The sequence below is a fragment of the Agaricus bisporus genome (assembly GCF_000300575.1).
Source record: "Agaricus bisporus var. bisporus H97 unplaced genomic scaffold AGABI2scaffold_10, whole genome shotgun sequence".
NCBI classification, from domain to species: domain Eukaryota; kingdom Fungi; phylum Basidiomycota; class Agaricomycetes; order Agaricales; family Agaricaceae; genus Agaricus; species Agaricus bisporus.
In genome coordinates this window covers 853358-867072 of record NW_006267345.1, presented here as the reverse complement: position 1 = coordinate 867072, position 13715 = coordinate 853358, and the positions used below count along the sequence as shown (strand labels likewise).

General features: G+C 45.9%; 4 protein-coding genes and 1 non-coding gene across 5 annotated transcripts; 3 read left to right on the top strand and 2 right to left on the bottom strand.

Annotated features, from left to right (window-relative positions):
* Nucleotides 1-356: 356 nt before the first annotated feature.
* Nucleotides 357-729, top strand: AGABI2DRAFT_121244 (hypothetical protein; the record flags this gene model as incomplete). Its single annotated transcript, XM_006455250.1, has 2 exons — nt 357-628; nt 684-729. 2 exons carry the CDS (start codon nt 357-359, stop codon nt 727-729), a joined length of 318 nt encoding a protein of 105 aa, XP_006455313.1.
* A 525-nt stretch (nt 730-1254) lies between these two features.
* AGABI2DRAFT_194931 (hypothetical protein) lies at nt 1255-2276 on the top strand. Its single transcript, XM_006455249.1, has 6 exons — nt 1255-1351; nt 1407-1516; nt 1566-1835; nt 1897-1933; nt 1989-2112; nt 2230-2276. The coding sequence occupies exons 1-5, from the start codon at nt 1304-1306 to the stop codon at nt 2058-2060; spliced, it is 537 nt and encodes a 178-aa protein (XP_006455312.1). The 5' UTR covers nt 1255-1303; the 3' UTR covers nt 2061-2112; nt 2230-2276.
* Nucleotides 2277-4963: 2687 nt separating this feature from the next.
* AGABI2DRAFT_t110 lies at nt 4964-5046 on the bottom strand. Its single transcript has one exon. It is a non-coding gene; the product is annotated as a tRNA-Gly (tRNA).
* A 317-nt stretch (nt 5047-5363) lies between these two features.
* On the bottom strand, nt 5364-6285 carry AGABI2DRAFT_194930 (hypothetical protein). Its single transcript, XM_006455248.1, has 2 exons — nt 5574-6285; nt 5364-5512 (listed from the first exon to the last, which is right to left on the bottom strand). Exon 1 carries the CDS (start codon nt 6271-6273, stop codon nt 5659-5661), a length of 615 nt encoding a protein of 204 aa, XP_006455311.1. The 5' UTR covers nt 6274-6285; the 3' UTR covers nt 5364-5512; nt 5574-5658.
* A 5-nt stretch (nt 6286-6290) lies between these two features.
* On the top strand, nt 6291-8162 carry AGABI2DRAFT_209738 (hypothetical protein; the record flags this gene model as incomplete). The annotated part of the gene is made up of 2 exons (XM_006455247.1): nt 6291-7666; nt 7793-8162. The coding sequence occupies 2 exons, from the start codon at nt 6291-6293 to the stop codon at nt 8160-8162; spliced, it is 1746 nt and encodes a 581-aa protein (XP_006455310.1).
* Between the last annotated feature and the right edge of the window lie 5553 nt (nt 8163-13715).

The following is a 13715-nucleotide window of genomic DNA, read 5'->3' as shown; positions in this document are numbered from 1 at the left end:
CCTACTCAGGAACCGTCCGGAACCCAACATCATTGTTGCGCTCTACACCTCCATATGTTCCTCATGTGCTCGTTGTCTAGCAATATAGAATGATATACTGATGATCATGATACACTGTCGGATCGCTACCACATGCAATAAGTGACCTTTTTCCGTGAAATACCAGTAGCGACTGGAATACTCAATACGCCGAGGCTACGAGAAGGAAAAATTACACAAAGATGTAAAAGACACACTCCCCGGCTCAGTAACGCGGACAGTGCAGCAGAGAAATTTGGGGAAATGTTGCCAACGTTACTGATACCGATCACAAAAGCTGTGCATCACTGAAGTATAGCACGTGACATGCCAAGCAAATGCCGAAACCTTATCAGGAAGAACTGCATAATCAGGCGGCATCATTGGCATTCACCGACCAGACGACCCGCAACCGCAAGACAACATGGGAAAAGGTATCTGCTCGCTGTCCCCCCCAGTCCTCAGCTCCTAGTGACAATCCTGCACTCATAGTTCACGGATCTCTTGCCCGTGCTGGCAAAGTCAAGGCTCAGACACCAAAGGTCGAAAAGCAGGAGAAGAAGAAGCAACCAAAAGGTCGTGCAAAGAAACGTATGTTGTACAATCGCCGGTGAGTATAGGAATTGCGTTACTTTGCCGACTGTTTTACTGAATATATATTTCAGCTTCGTCAACGTGACAACACTACCTGGAGGCAAGCGGAGAATGTGAGTATCATTTTAAATCGCAATCTCGTAGCAGCTCTCCCAATTGGACAACTGTCAACGCCATCGCATACCTCGCTCCACCGCACATACCCTATCTGATGATACAAGCGCAATCGCATAGTTCACGCTGAATCAAAAGTGTTGACAATCATGCATCTTTACGTCTTTCGCTCCTATCTGACTCATCTCTTCCCATATACCTCTCTCGTCCTCATCTACTTTTACTGACCCATTTTCCTCTTAGGAACGCGAACCCTGAGAAATAAAAAGCCAGCCGTTTAAACCAGCTACCTCCAGGATCAGTCTTATCTTGACGTACAAATCGAGGACTGGGGTGGGATAGCAAGCTCGGTCATCCCTGTATCTTAATACTCTACACCCGCTGTCTCTGCATGCACATATGTTCTTTCCGCTATGTTAAACACGATATGACCAGCCCCACCGCATTGAGAAATGAAATGTTATGAGAAATGAATAGTTTTGCAAAGTACCCAATCCCGACGATCAAAGTGGCTGTGCCACGTGAGCTCCGCGTCTGCAGACGTGTCGTTTACCTTCTTCGCTAGTCGCTATACACCATGTTCGCTGACGAACTCAAGACTTTCCGGCGCCTTGGGCTCCGTCATGTGTGTTCTCAGTACTGTCTGAGGCCAACTTCTACTGCTAAAGGTCCACGCACAGGTTTTACTTCAGCTCCTGAACTTTGCTTCCGTCATTGCTTCTGGCTTAATGATTTGGAAAGGCCTTGGTCTCGTAACAAACTCGGAGTCACCTATTGTCGTCGTCCTGAGGTATGCCGCCTTCTTCTTCAAACCCCGAATTGAGCTTAAAAAACATTAGTGGATCAATGGAACCTGCGTTCTACCGTGGTGACCTCCTCTTCCTGACAAATCCTGCGAATCAACGGTATCAAACTGGCGATATCACTGTCTACAAAATCCCTGGAGCCGATATTCCCATTGTGCACCGAGTATTGGAAACACATGACGACAAGAAGAAGGATAAGCAGCTTCTATTGACCAAGGGTGATAATAACTACGTGGATGACTTGGAATTATACCAAGGACTTCAGTGGCTAGAAAGAAAACATATCGTCGGAAAAGTCAGGGGGTGCGCAAATATACACTATGGCCTTGTCACATAGATTTCTAATGTTCACAATAACTCCCAGGTTCCTTCCGTACATCGGTTACGTGACAATTGCAATGGTATGCCCCGTCTCGTCTTTCGACTACATACTTAATTCCTAACACGAATTGGTAGAACGACTTCCCGCAGCTCAAATTCGCGTTATTAGGCGGTCTCGGGCTTTTAGCGTTGATACAACGTGAATAAGCGTCGAGATTTTCATAATTTTTTCAAATTCTTTGCCGTCTCACTTGTAATTGTCAGTAATGTTTTCAATGTTGCGTTTCTCCGGTTCTTGGATGATGTGCCAATCCCAAGGATTGCTTCCGTCTGTCATGATTATTCAACTGAAGCTTTTCAATACCTTGTCACGCAGAGTTTGGAATTTCCTGTCAAATGAATTTTATCACCGCAACTTTGACTGGTACCGTACATATGTCCAAGTTATAATTGGTACGAGGCCAAACAACTCGTCATATCCGAAAACATGTTCGCAGTTTGTGCGCCGACATCAACAAAGCGCCCTATAGTTCTTGAAGCAAAGGTAGAATTTCCAGTATATTATTTTCCATTATTACTTCGAGAACCAAAACAAGGGAGTGTACGATTCTACTCGAGTTTTCTAGACCATCACCGCAGCCGACTGCGTTCTCTAAATCGAAAAGAAGATACGTATACACATGACCCATTTCCGATATCGGGTCAACAAACACTCTGAAAACCCTTAATTAACGCAGGGCGGAAAGGTTCTTGTGACCAAGGTAGTTGGCCGCACACCATGAAAAGATAAGGTACGTTAGGAAGTTGGACGTTGGGTGTTCATTTTGTAAATTGCCTCGTTGATCTGAAAGAATCCTAACTCAACTTCTATGTTGGATTTTCCTTGCAGTGATGGCGTAGTCATGTGTGTGATTGGGACCTGAGCTTTGCGGTCCGTATCGGCTGTGGCGTTTCTCCGAGTTGTGCGTGGGTGTCGAGAGGTTTTGTTTATGCGCTTATTCGGCAGATTCCTCTATACGAATGAAAAATTGGAGATGAAATCCAATGGATCTCTTGTGCATCTGTTTTTCCCTCTTACTTCACATGTATGTCATTGATATCACTCATTTTTTCATGTGATGCTTTCAGAGTATACATACATTCAATGAATAACCCAAATACAGGCTTTTGATCCGGCCACAAGTCTTTCATTCAATTTCAACTCCTATCTATCGGATTCACAAGAGTACTACATAAGTATGATGACTTTTTTCGTGTTGAAGGCGTTCCTTTCGTGAGAACGTATCGGTATCAGAGACCGAAATACGTCCGTCGGATCCAATAAGTTACTGCTCGGGTGCAATTGCAATATTATTATCTGTCACATTCACTTGAGATTATTCCAAGCGGAAACGTTACTACAACCTTGACGTTACAGAATTTTCTACCGAGAAAGTGACCCTCAATTCGAAAATTTCCTGAACACCCTTTGCCGAAGAAGAAGTTGTCAAAAGAATTCTTCTTTCGCGGTAAAAGTTTATCAAAATTTATATTTATTTCAAAACGCGGTTCTCTTTCAATCGGATGGTATCCTGGCTCTGGCCCGTTCTTCGTCATGAAACACGAATGACACACCGGGACTGACACATTAGTACTCAAAAATCCTGGTATTTATGCTGCGTTTTTGATCGAGAGGTATCAACCAGGGTTTTAGGTCCGAGGCGGACTCCTTTGGAAGTTTAAAGTTTCAAGTACGTCAACAACATCCTGATTTTTTTCCCCGCGTCTAAGCGATGTAAGTGATGCAGCCCCTTTTATGACGCCTTGGTTCAATGAAATTTTATAACAGGTTAAAGCTATCCGAGTCCATGTAGTCGGTTCTTGGTGTGTATACATATATTTTTTTCATCGCGGTGAACATGAGATTCAAGCAAGTTTTTAAGAGATCTATGATTTTCGTTCATAGCCGAGGACTTGACCGTATTTCTAAGTGATAATATCGTATGAGTGGAGTTCTAAAAACGTTATAAAACAACCTTTTTGATCTTGATGACCTTGAAACTTGAGACTTCATGTTTCCCTTGTCTATATCATTTCGGAAAAAAAAAACAAGCAAGGCGGGAGATTTCGTTGTCTTTTTGGAAATACTTTTGCCCTGAACACCACCTGTGTGTGTGGCTTGCGACTCAGGCGTGTTGAATGGCCCTTTGATATATCAAGTCGCTTCAAGTGAACTACCTTACCTACTCATATGGCATTAACATGCACAAAGAATTTTTACACTGGTCGATCGTAAAAAGATGATAATGAAGCGCAAGGAATCCTCGAGGTAACCGAACCGTACACGTATATTCTTGAAGTGACATCATCTTCATCGTCATCCAAGTCGAGCTCTTATAATGACGATTTCAAGTTTCAACATCTGGTCCAATTTTAATCAGTACCAATGTGAGAGATCTTAAGAGAAATACCAATGCCGTTTCAACACCTGTCTCCGCTTGCTCACCGCGTTTTGAAAATATTGGCCAAACTCTGGGAGAAGAAAATTCTGATTGGCATAAATTGTTGGTTTCTCACATAACATTAACAACACACGGTCAGCTAATTGATCGAAACCCGTCCAACCAAACCACAAGCGAGGTCGCTTCGTCCAAGGGACCGCAGTGGTGGTCAAACAGAGTGTTTCACGATTTTCATTCATCTCTCATTTTCATTGCTTCATCTTTCTTAATACGACAGTTGATGTTGGCTCAATGAGAACTGACGATCGTGTAGATTTCAGCCGCGGATCTGTTTTATTTCCTACAGATTTACAGATTAATGGGAAGGGGAAAAAAGGGAAATCACATACCTCTTAGGTTGAAGGATCAGTGCTTTTGAAATGAATCTACGGCATTTTCCATATTGCCATTAATGTGATTGGACTCGAAAGAAGTATCACACTATTACTTTGACCGCTCTAACACTTGTAGCGCTTGTGGTAAAGGAAATTTCATTCCGCTCGAACCCGGTCACTCTACCTCCACAGCCGACTCAAGAGAGTAAAAAGTCAATACCAACCCAAATCAAACTTCCTTTATGGTACTTGTTTGCACATATCTAAAGAAAAATAATACAAACTTTTTAGCAAATGCATTAAGAGGGAATCGAACCCCCGGCGGGTCGAGCATGCTCGAAATGGCAACGACCCAGGTTACCACTACCCCATTAATGCGTTACGAGACATGCGAGTAAATAGCAATGAGGTACAGTAGGACCCACTCCCGACATCTATCGAATAGCAGACTTGATGGGTATGCTCAACCTCTCTGATCGAGTCAAGCTTCTAGGGTTCTTTCACCCAAAACCACTAATACGCACGCGATGCTGTTCCGTATATCGGAACACCGATTTGAACGGAATAAGGCTCTGTACCATCTCCAAATGGCACAAAGTTTTCGGGGAGTGCGGATGCGACTCTCAGTGTGCAATGGCCGTAGGCAAGCCAGGTTGAAATGACCGGTCGATCAAATGCACAAATCGGTATCCTTGAAGGTTGTGGAGCATAGATCAGAAGTTTCTAAAACTATTCAAGAACATAGAAGTACATTGTTAGCAATGCTTGAGAGAGAGGCACTAAAAATAGACGTCTACATCTGGGGAAGGCGAGGCACAAGCGCTTAAGCTACAGCAATGCGACGCTAATGATGGCAAGATAATGAGTCAACGCATGAGTAATCCAAAAAATCCATAGAATCTGACATCGGTAACAAATGTTGCAGGTCCAAAGCAAGAGGGGTATCTCGAAAAAGACGGACTGGAAGTGGAAGGTTGACTGGTTGAGCCACTAGGTCATGGTGACTGGGGTAGGCTCCACCGGGCTTCCAGTTTTCATTTCCTCCACTAGTCTTTCATACACCGTGTCATCGACGGAATCCCATCGTATCATATCTTTCTGAAGCTCTCTCCGAGTGAACCCTTCACTAAGGCCGTTGAACGCCCACCCTTCTTCTTTGAGAACTTTTATCGAGTCCAGGACCCAAATCTGAGGGTTCCATCGTGTTTCCTGCTTATTGATAGCAACTTCCTTCAGCTTAAGCCTCATCTCCTCCACTTTATCCTTGGGAATGTTGCCAACGTGACATCCACCACGGTAACTCTCGACACGATCGAGATTCTTCATGCGGTCGTGGATGTACGTGTAGGAGTCTCTGTTCCCTCGGATTTCGAAGGTATGGATGCAATCTGACGACTCTACAACGTTTAGAGTCCAGTGTTCCCCGCCATGAGGTTGGTAGAATTGTGCGAGGAGGATGGGGATTGTGTCTGGAGGGATGCTACGGGGCGGAGTAGGAGACCTAGAAAGAGCCATTGGGAGCAAGAAAAATCGATAAGATATTTGCAGGAGCAACGTCCAATGGCCATCCGAATATTTGATTTGGCACAACACCGACAGTAACATTTCCTTTTTGGGACTACATGCTTTCTCGTCGCGCGTTTTCCTCCTTCGTCCACAACGACCTCAAGCGTTCCCCAGAGCAAGTAGAAGCCTACAAGCGCAAGCGGCGAGCAGAATGGAAGCGAAGGCAGGGCGGACACTCCTTTCTTGACCATCTCATCGTCTCTGTTCGTGGAGGCAAAGGCGGCGACGGTTGTGCTGCTTTTCACCGAGAAAAGTTTATTGCACACGGCCCACCATCTGGAGGAAGCGGTGGACGGGGAGGACCCGTTCATTTTCTGCCAACGCCGACGCTTACTACGCTGTCAACGGTCCCCAATCGTATACGCGGTCATGACGGGGAAAACGGAAAGGGAACATGGCAAAGCGGGAAAGCCGGGGAGCCGCTTGTGATCAAAGTGCCGCTGGGCACTGTGGTCAAGGAACTCGGGAGGAATGATCCACGGAGAGGGAAGGATGAATGGGAGGCTGAGGAAGAGGCATTGGCCGGTTCGAGTGTGGCTGAAAGGATCGAGCGGATGAGGGAAAGGCGATGGGTGCATTATCCCAAATTTGCGGAGGTAAACGTGCAACGCAACGACTTCAAGGAGATAGAGAGTTCTATGTATAAACTTGAGCGCGAACGTCGCCTGGCACAGCGACGGCGGCTCGATGAACATCCCATATATCTTGACTTGGACAAACACGCAGACTCCGGCAAATCCCCGAAAGCCGAAGATGCTCCTCTTGGCACCCGACAGCCTGAAAATCTAGGCCATCTGATTGCACAAGGAGGCCTAGGCGGACTCGGAAATCCACATTTCATCTCTTCGATCAATCGGGCACCTCGTTATGCTACTCGTGGACATGAAGGGGACCGGGTCACCCTCTTTCTCGAACTCAAACTCCTGGCAGACGTCGGTCTCGTAGGTATGCCTAATGCAGGCAAGAGTACTCTCCTCAAAGCTCTCACGGGTGGTCGCGCTAAGACCGAGGTGGCTGGGTATGCCTTCACAACTCTCAATCCTGTGGTTGGTATCGTTCGTGTTGCAGGTGAAGGAACATTCGAAGGCGAACTTGTGCCCGATGAAACTGTATATGATGAGACGGAGTTGGAAGAACGATCCTTCGAAGAGAGGATGCAGCGGGGAGAGTTAGCCAACTCTCTCACGAGAAACCAATTACCCTGTCAGAACACCTCTGTAACTTCTGGCATGCCTCACTCAGAATCCACACCAACACGAGGAGGTCATTTTTTCGACCTCTACGAGTCTTACCGGTTTACTATCGCGGACAATCCAGGTCTTATCGAGAACTCGGCATCACCTTTGGCCCATGCGGGTTTAGGCCATTCTTTCCTTCGGGCTATCGAACGCTCACCTACCCTCGTCTGTGTTGTCGATTTTTCTGCGGGACAGTCTTTATCAGGAGAGACCACCAAGACGCCTGAAGCCACGGTGATCTCAAAGCTCGATGCAGAGGAACTCGAATCTGCTCCGCCAACTGTTGAAACTGCAAGAGACATGGACCCGGTTATCGGAAGTCAAACGATTGACGAATCAGTCATTGAAGCAGACCCATGTGAAGCCATCAAAATCCTCAAAAACGAACTAGAGACCTACCAAAAAGGAATGTCTTCACGAATTAGGATGGTCATTGCGAACAAAGCCGACCTCGTTGCTGGTCCCTCCTCAGCTTCCTCAAGTGGGGCGGTGGAAGAAGCCAAAGCACGGCTGAAGAAGTTGGAGGATTGCGTCAAGGTGGAACTGGGAGCGGATGTGGTTGTGGTTCCCGTCTCAGCAAAATATAGAATGAATTTGAGGAAAGTGGTGACACTCATGAAGGAGTACGTAGAAGACGCTAGAGACGAGAAACAAGCAATACAGGACGGGGGGTATGAAGAAGACACATAGTAATCCATTCTTTGGGCGTTTTATCAGTCTTACTCAACCCGGCGGAAGAGCTTTCTTTAATTTTTTGTTCCCCGGAGGACGTTAGAACGTACCTTCGGTGTTCAAAAACCATCTATCCATCCTTCTACTACTAGTTTACTTTAGGAAAAAAATAATTCGGTGTCCCAAGGTAGATCGCTATTACCAGATACAAACCCATGATCTAAAGCGTGCGAAGCAGTTCGATGCCACAGATAAGGTGCTCACACCCTAGCGCCACCGGACGCAATGATATTTGATGAAGTAGTCGCGATACTTATCATACGCGCTTCTATCGGGGCAATTTTTGGATGAGAAGGAGCAAGAAAAAAAGGGGGGGAGGACATTATCCCCGGGGTATAAGCGTGAAAGCCGGTAACAACGTACTTTACAGGGAGTTCGGCTTTACGACGGTTTCTATCGAACGATTAGGATAGCGTTGTACTCACTGTATATCTCTACGACGTCATGGTGTTACAGATTTCCTCTCATGTGTAGACGATGAGAACAATTTTAGCACGGTGCAACAGCAGAGCAAAGCCAATGGTGATAATGCGCCCAATGACGTCAATGCGTTGGGAAAAGGCTGGAAAACTGGGAGGATTTTGCATCGTTTCGACCACCCACACAGGCTAATTGGCGACCGCCACTCTGAGTACTACTTTTGAAGCCCGGGGTTGAACAACTAACCGTACTCACTAACGGTTCTATCGGTAAAGAAAAACGGATTTATCCGATCATGGAAGTTCATCTGCGACGATTGTGACTTGTGGTGGGTAAATCGAGCTTGAACCGAAAAGCAACGCGGGCGTAAGTACGATGATCTCAGGGTGATCACCGCGTTGTTTTCTTTTTTTGGTACACAGTGACATCACTTCCAAAAAATCAGAATTAGGGGATATCTAACCGGCGGTACTCACTAAATAAGTTATACGCGCATCACCACTAGACATCGACGTGATACCCCAACGCCAAGCTGAAGACGAAAAAAAGAAAATGACAATGAATGGTTGTATTAGACCTTCGACCTTGTTCATGAAGCACACCACGGTGTATTCAGGTATTGGTTTTTCGCAAAGACTTGTTCGACAGATTATAATGTGGACGACTTGCCGCGGTCTGAAAATCACGGTACCATGTCTACGAGTTGCAACTCCGCGGGCCTGACTTCCACGATGAAATTCATCATTGCTCAATTAGACCATACAGAAGATCGACCGTTAGGTAACAAACCAGAAATACACAATCGACCAACTTGACCAGAGTTACGGCCGTATAAGTGATTGATTCACGAGGTAGAGAAGTAATGTCACAGGAAGCCTCCTCATGCTCGATCTGGATTCGATGTAACTCCGTTTCATGCGGTAGTACTTATCTTAGGACCTTGATAGGCCCGAGTAGAACAGCGCGCGTCCAAATGATGTTGCCGGGGCGGCTCAGTGACCTGTTTCTAACCCGAATGAGCTCATGAAAATCACAAGCTTCTCTGACTGGAAATGATAGAATAAATCAATAAATATCTCCTGGTGAACGCACGACATTCATACTCCAGAAAAAAATGGCTGCGGTACAAACTCATCCTACCATCTACTCATCCACGTCATTGAAACTCATTTGGTGCACTCTTTGATACTCCCGGAGGATGTTGTTTCATCAGTTTGTCCCAGGGATCAGTGATTTAACGCCACATTTAGCCTCTTTAAGCCCAATTCAATCTATTCTATTTAAGCCTCGAAATCTGATTCGGTGTTCAGGGTATCAGATATCGGTGTCTAGGGCATCAGAATTCGGTGTTTAGGGCATCAGAATTCAGTATTTAGGGTATCAGAATTCGGTGCTCAGGGTAACAGAATCCACGTACCCGCCAGAGGGGTACAGCGGTAAGAAGAGTGATCATCCCACCTGAACTGCTGACTGGAATATGAGAAGTTTATGAAGCGTTGCGCTGGTAAAGGAATACCAGCAGACACGTTTCACTTTTATTAACTCTTTCAGATGGACCGTGCTTAGATAACTTCGTCCGGTACCGGGAGTTCGTCCATTCAGGTGACTAGCTCTGCATCATATCCTCACATCGAGATAACAGTAGAGGAAGGGGTCCAGAACCTGAGATTTGCTGTTGCACTGGGGATCTGGGGCCCTGGTAGGGGGCAGGGCATCTTGAGTTAGGCGCACCTATGGCATGAGACTTCGATGAACCCTTATATGAACTCGTGTCCTTATCTGGACACGATTACCGGGGAACCCCGGAATTGTACACGGTTTCTGGCAGGCCTCAAAACATCAGATACGCTAAACCCTTAAAAGGCTTAAAGGCTCAAAGATAGGCGCCCAAAAGGGATATCATGATGACCCCTGCACATTCTGAACAAATTCCGGCTCAAGTTTTCGAGTTTCGTGCAGTGAAATTGGTCACACAGATTCATTGTGGATATTCTAAGGACCGTTGGGAATCATAAGTAACTTTCTTGACGTTTTGGGACCATGGGATTACATTGATGCGGTACATGTGCCATCGACCAATGGTACAATGTGAGATTGAGGGAGATTTGCCGGGGGTTACGGAGAATGTGCCGGATCTCTTACGGTACTTCCTCGGTTTTCATAAGCTATCAATAATTGATCGTGGGTAATTGAAGTGCACGCTACCACATGGCATTCAGTCGTTGTCACTCCATATAGACATCTCTGCATCACCATCGGGTTGTCCTTCGGGGACAAGTGATTGACATTCCATGATGATTGCGATTCAGATTGCCTCAGAAGGCGTCTGTCAAGTTGGACAGTTACCGAGAGGGACACGGCGGTTAGAGTCTGTTTATGACACCTCGGATCTGGTCTAACCACGGTGCCCGCTTAACTTTGTATCCGTCATACTGGTAATAGCTCATTTTTTGTTTCGTTTTTTTGGGCGAGGAATAGAGCCAGCGGGACTGAGGCTCTGAGCTCACCACTGTACAATGTTAGTTCGCAAAGGATCACTTCCACAATTTTCCGTGCTGATATCCACAAGTATTCTTTTCTACCTAGCTAGCGAGTACTATATAAGAAAGTCTTTCCGAGCATATGCCACCAACACTTGCTAATTAACGCGTTGATGATGATCTGAGTTTTGATAACGTATGTATTCTAATGATCACAAGATGCAAGCCGGCTTTTTCATACCTTAACATCTTATTTCTCATGAATAAAGAAAAACTACTACTTTAATGAACAGGTGCATGGTAGCACCACAAATGAGTGACTATGTAAGAGAAACTGAACTACTCCTTTTACCGGTCCGGCTGTACCTGATGAAGTTCACGAAGTTCAAAATATCACGGTCTCGGCTCTTCCCTTGGCCGCTCTGGATCCTGTGAGGTTCGATGGCCCATCCATGACCCGTTCATAGCCAAAAAAAAGTAGGATTGAAAGTAGAAATCGAGTCACAGTGAAAAATGTCACAAGGTACCAAAACTTCTGCACAATTAAAGTCGGAACGGTTATCAGCTGAACGTCGCCACTAGACTGACCGTCATCGCATCCTGCTCGGCAACCGCAAAGAGTTGGTCTACGTTTTCGTTCACGGTGAAAATCACAACGAGCAGATGGAACTTATGGCATGGGCCAGATTAATTATTCAGGGTGGTTTCATTTGCGTGTTCGGGACGCGTGGTGATTGAAGGTGAAATGTTGAAACTCGAAACTATTTCACGCGAATCGTTACAGCATGGCTGCGTGGAAAATCGGTATATGTGTCTCGTCATTATAAAGGGCCTATTAATCCATGTAACAGAATGGCCGAAACATCGCACGATGAATGAACTTGAAGCATGAAAGTGTTTCGTTTTATTTTCCTTGTGCCAGTTTCGTACAGGCCACTACGTAATAGCTGTACGAGGCACGTACCAAGATACCAAGAGATGGCCGTGCTGCGATAGTATACATTTGATCTGATGGCGAGGATTTTGAATTGTCTCCTTGTTGCATAAGAACGGAAAACAAGGCCGTTGCTTCCGGTATCCATACTCACAACAATGAACAAAGAGATTCGTATTGATTCAACAGGGGGAAAATAAAAAATAAAGGAATTCTCAAAAATGCACGTCGCTCACATGAGTATGTAGTTGAAGTGAACCGAACACAAACCGAACGAAGATGTGCGGAAAGCCGACCATTTCGGGATCGATTCGGGAGGCAGGATCACTCATTGAATATCTTTTGTTTTTGACTTTTGGATCTTAGAACGCGTCCCAGGAACACTGTCCGCGGTAAGTATACTAATAGATAGATCTGAGATTGAGATAAGCGAAGTATGGGTCCGGGGAGTCCCTATGTCATCCAGCCCGAAAGTTAGGGAGGTCTTTGGCGAGATGCAATGTTGTGGAGAGGAAGAAGGGAACGCTTACGAGCAGAAGGGGCAATCTTAGGGGTAGTTTCAATGACTATTCAATACAGAGACTTGTTAGCCTAATGTGTACCACGGATTAAACAAGTGAGAATTCATCCCAAGGCATCCGAATAGACCCCGTATGTAAGCCACGAGTGAGCGTGGCTTTGTGGATCCTTTCATGAAAGCAAATGATGTGAGCTGTTGTGATGTTGAATTTTCTTGCTTACAGATATGTTTTACGAGAATTCCGGCGCGCAACTCGTTTAGGTAGGCATGCAAAATCTACAAGTAGGACAAAAGAGGCCCCTTCCAACTCTGCAAGGAGCTTGACGCTGGCAGGAGAGAAGCCTGACACCAATTAGTCTCTGTGCACTGTGTGTGCGGCGATCAAATGGCAATCATGTGGCAGTGACATATCGGCGTGTGGATTAAGTTCATTGCAATTGGCTTTTGATGCACGCACCATCAATGCATCACTGCTGGGGTATAGATACGCCGATGATTTTTTTTAGGTATCTGCACAACTCTGCTAAGCTCGAGCTATTGTTTTGGCTGACCCATGGCTCTTGGACAATTGTAGTAGGTCACGAGGGGCGCTTCAAACTTCAGAGTGGGGGAGTCTGAAATCGCCCAGTTTCGGACAGAAGTTTGTAGGTTAGGGGATTATGATCTTGATGATGTATCATAGGCGCCGCACACCACTGGTATTGGTCATGAGAGATTTGAGACGGTTTTGGCGAACTTACTGCGACGATTTTGATAGTTAGACGAAGTCAGCGAAACAACATTATTGGATGAATGTACGGGTGTTGAACGGCTGATTCCTTAGTTATTCATACATACATCTGGAGAGACACGATATAATCATTGATGGTCTCCTCGGACATGATGAAGATACAGCAGATCTAGAGGCAGCACGCATCGTCGCGGGGGCCGGCAAGTTGCGACGGGTTGGCGTCATGTGCCCTCTGAATCGAGATCCACATGCCAAAAGAAGCGACGGATCCGAGTCGGATGGATCTGTGACGGCTGTGAGGGTGGTGACGATAATATGTGTCACGCGGGCAGGTTGCATGGCCTTTATGCTGGAAAACAAATTGAGAACATCGAGGCTTTAAATCGCTTTTCTCTTCTTCCCACCGACCCTCATCATCGCTGCTCCC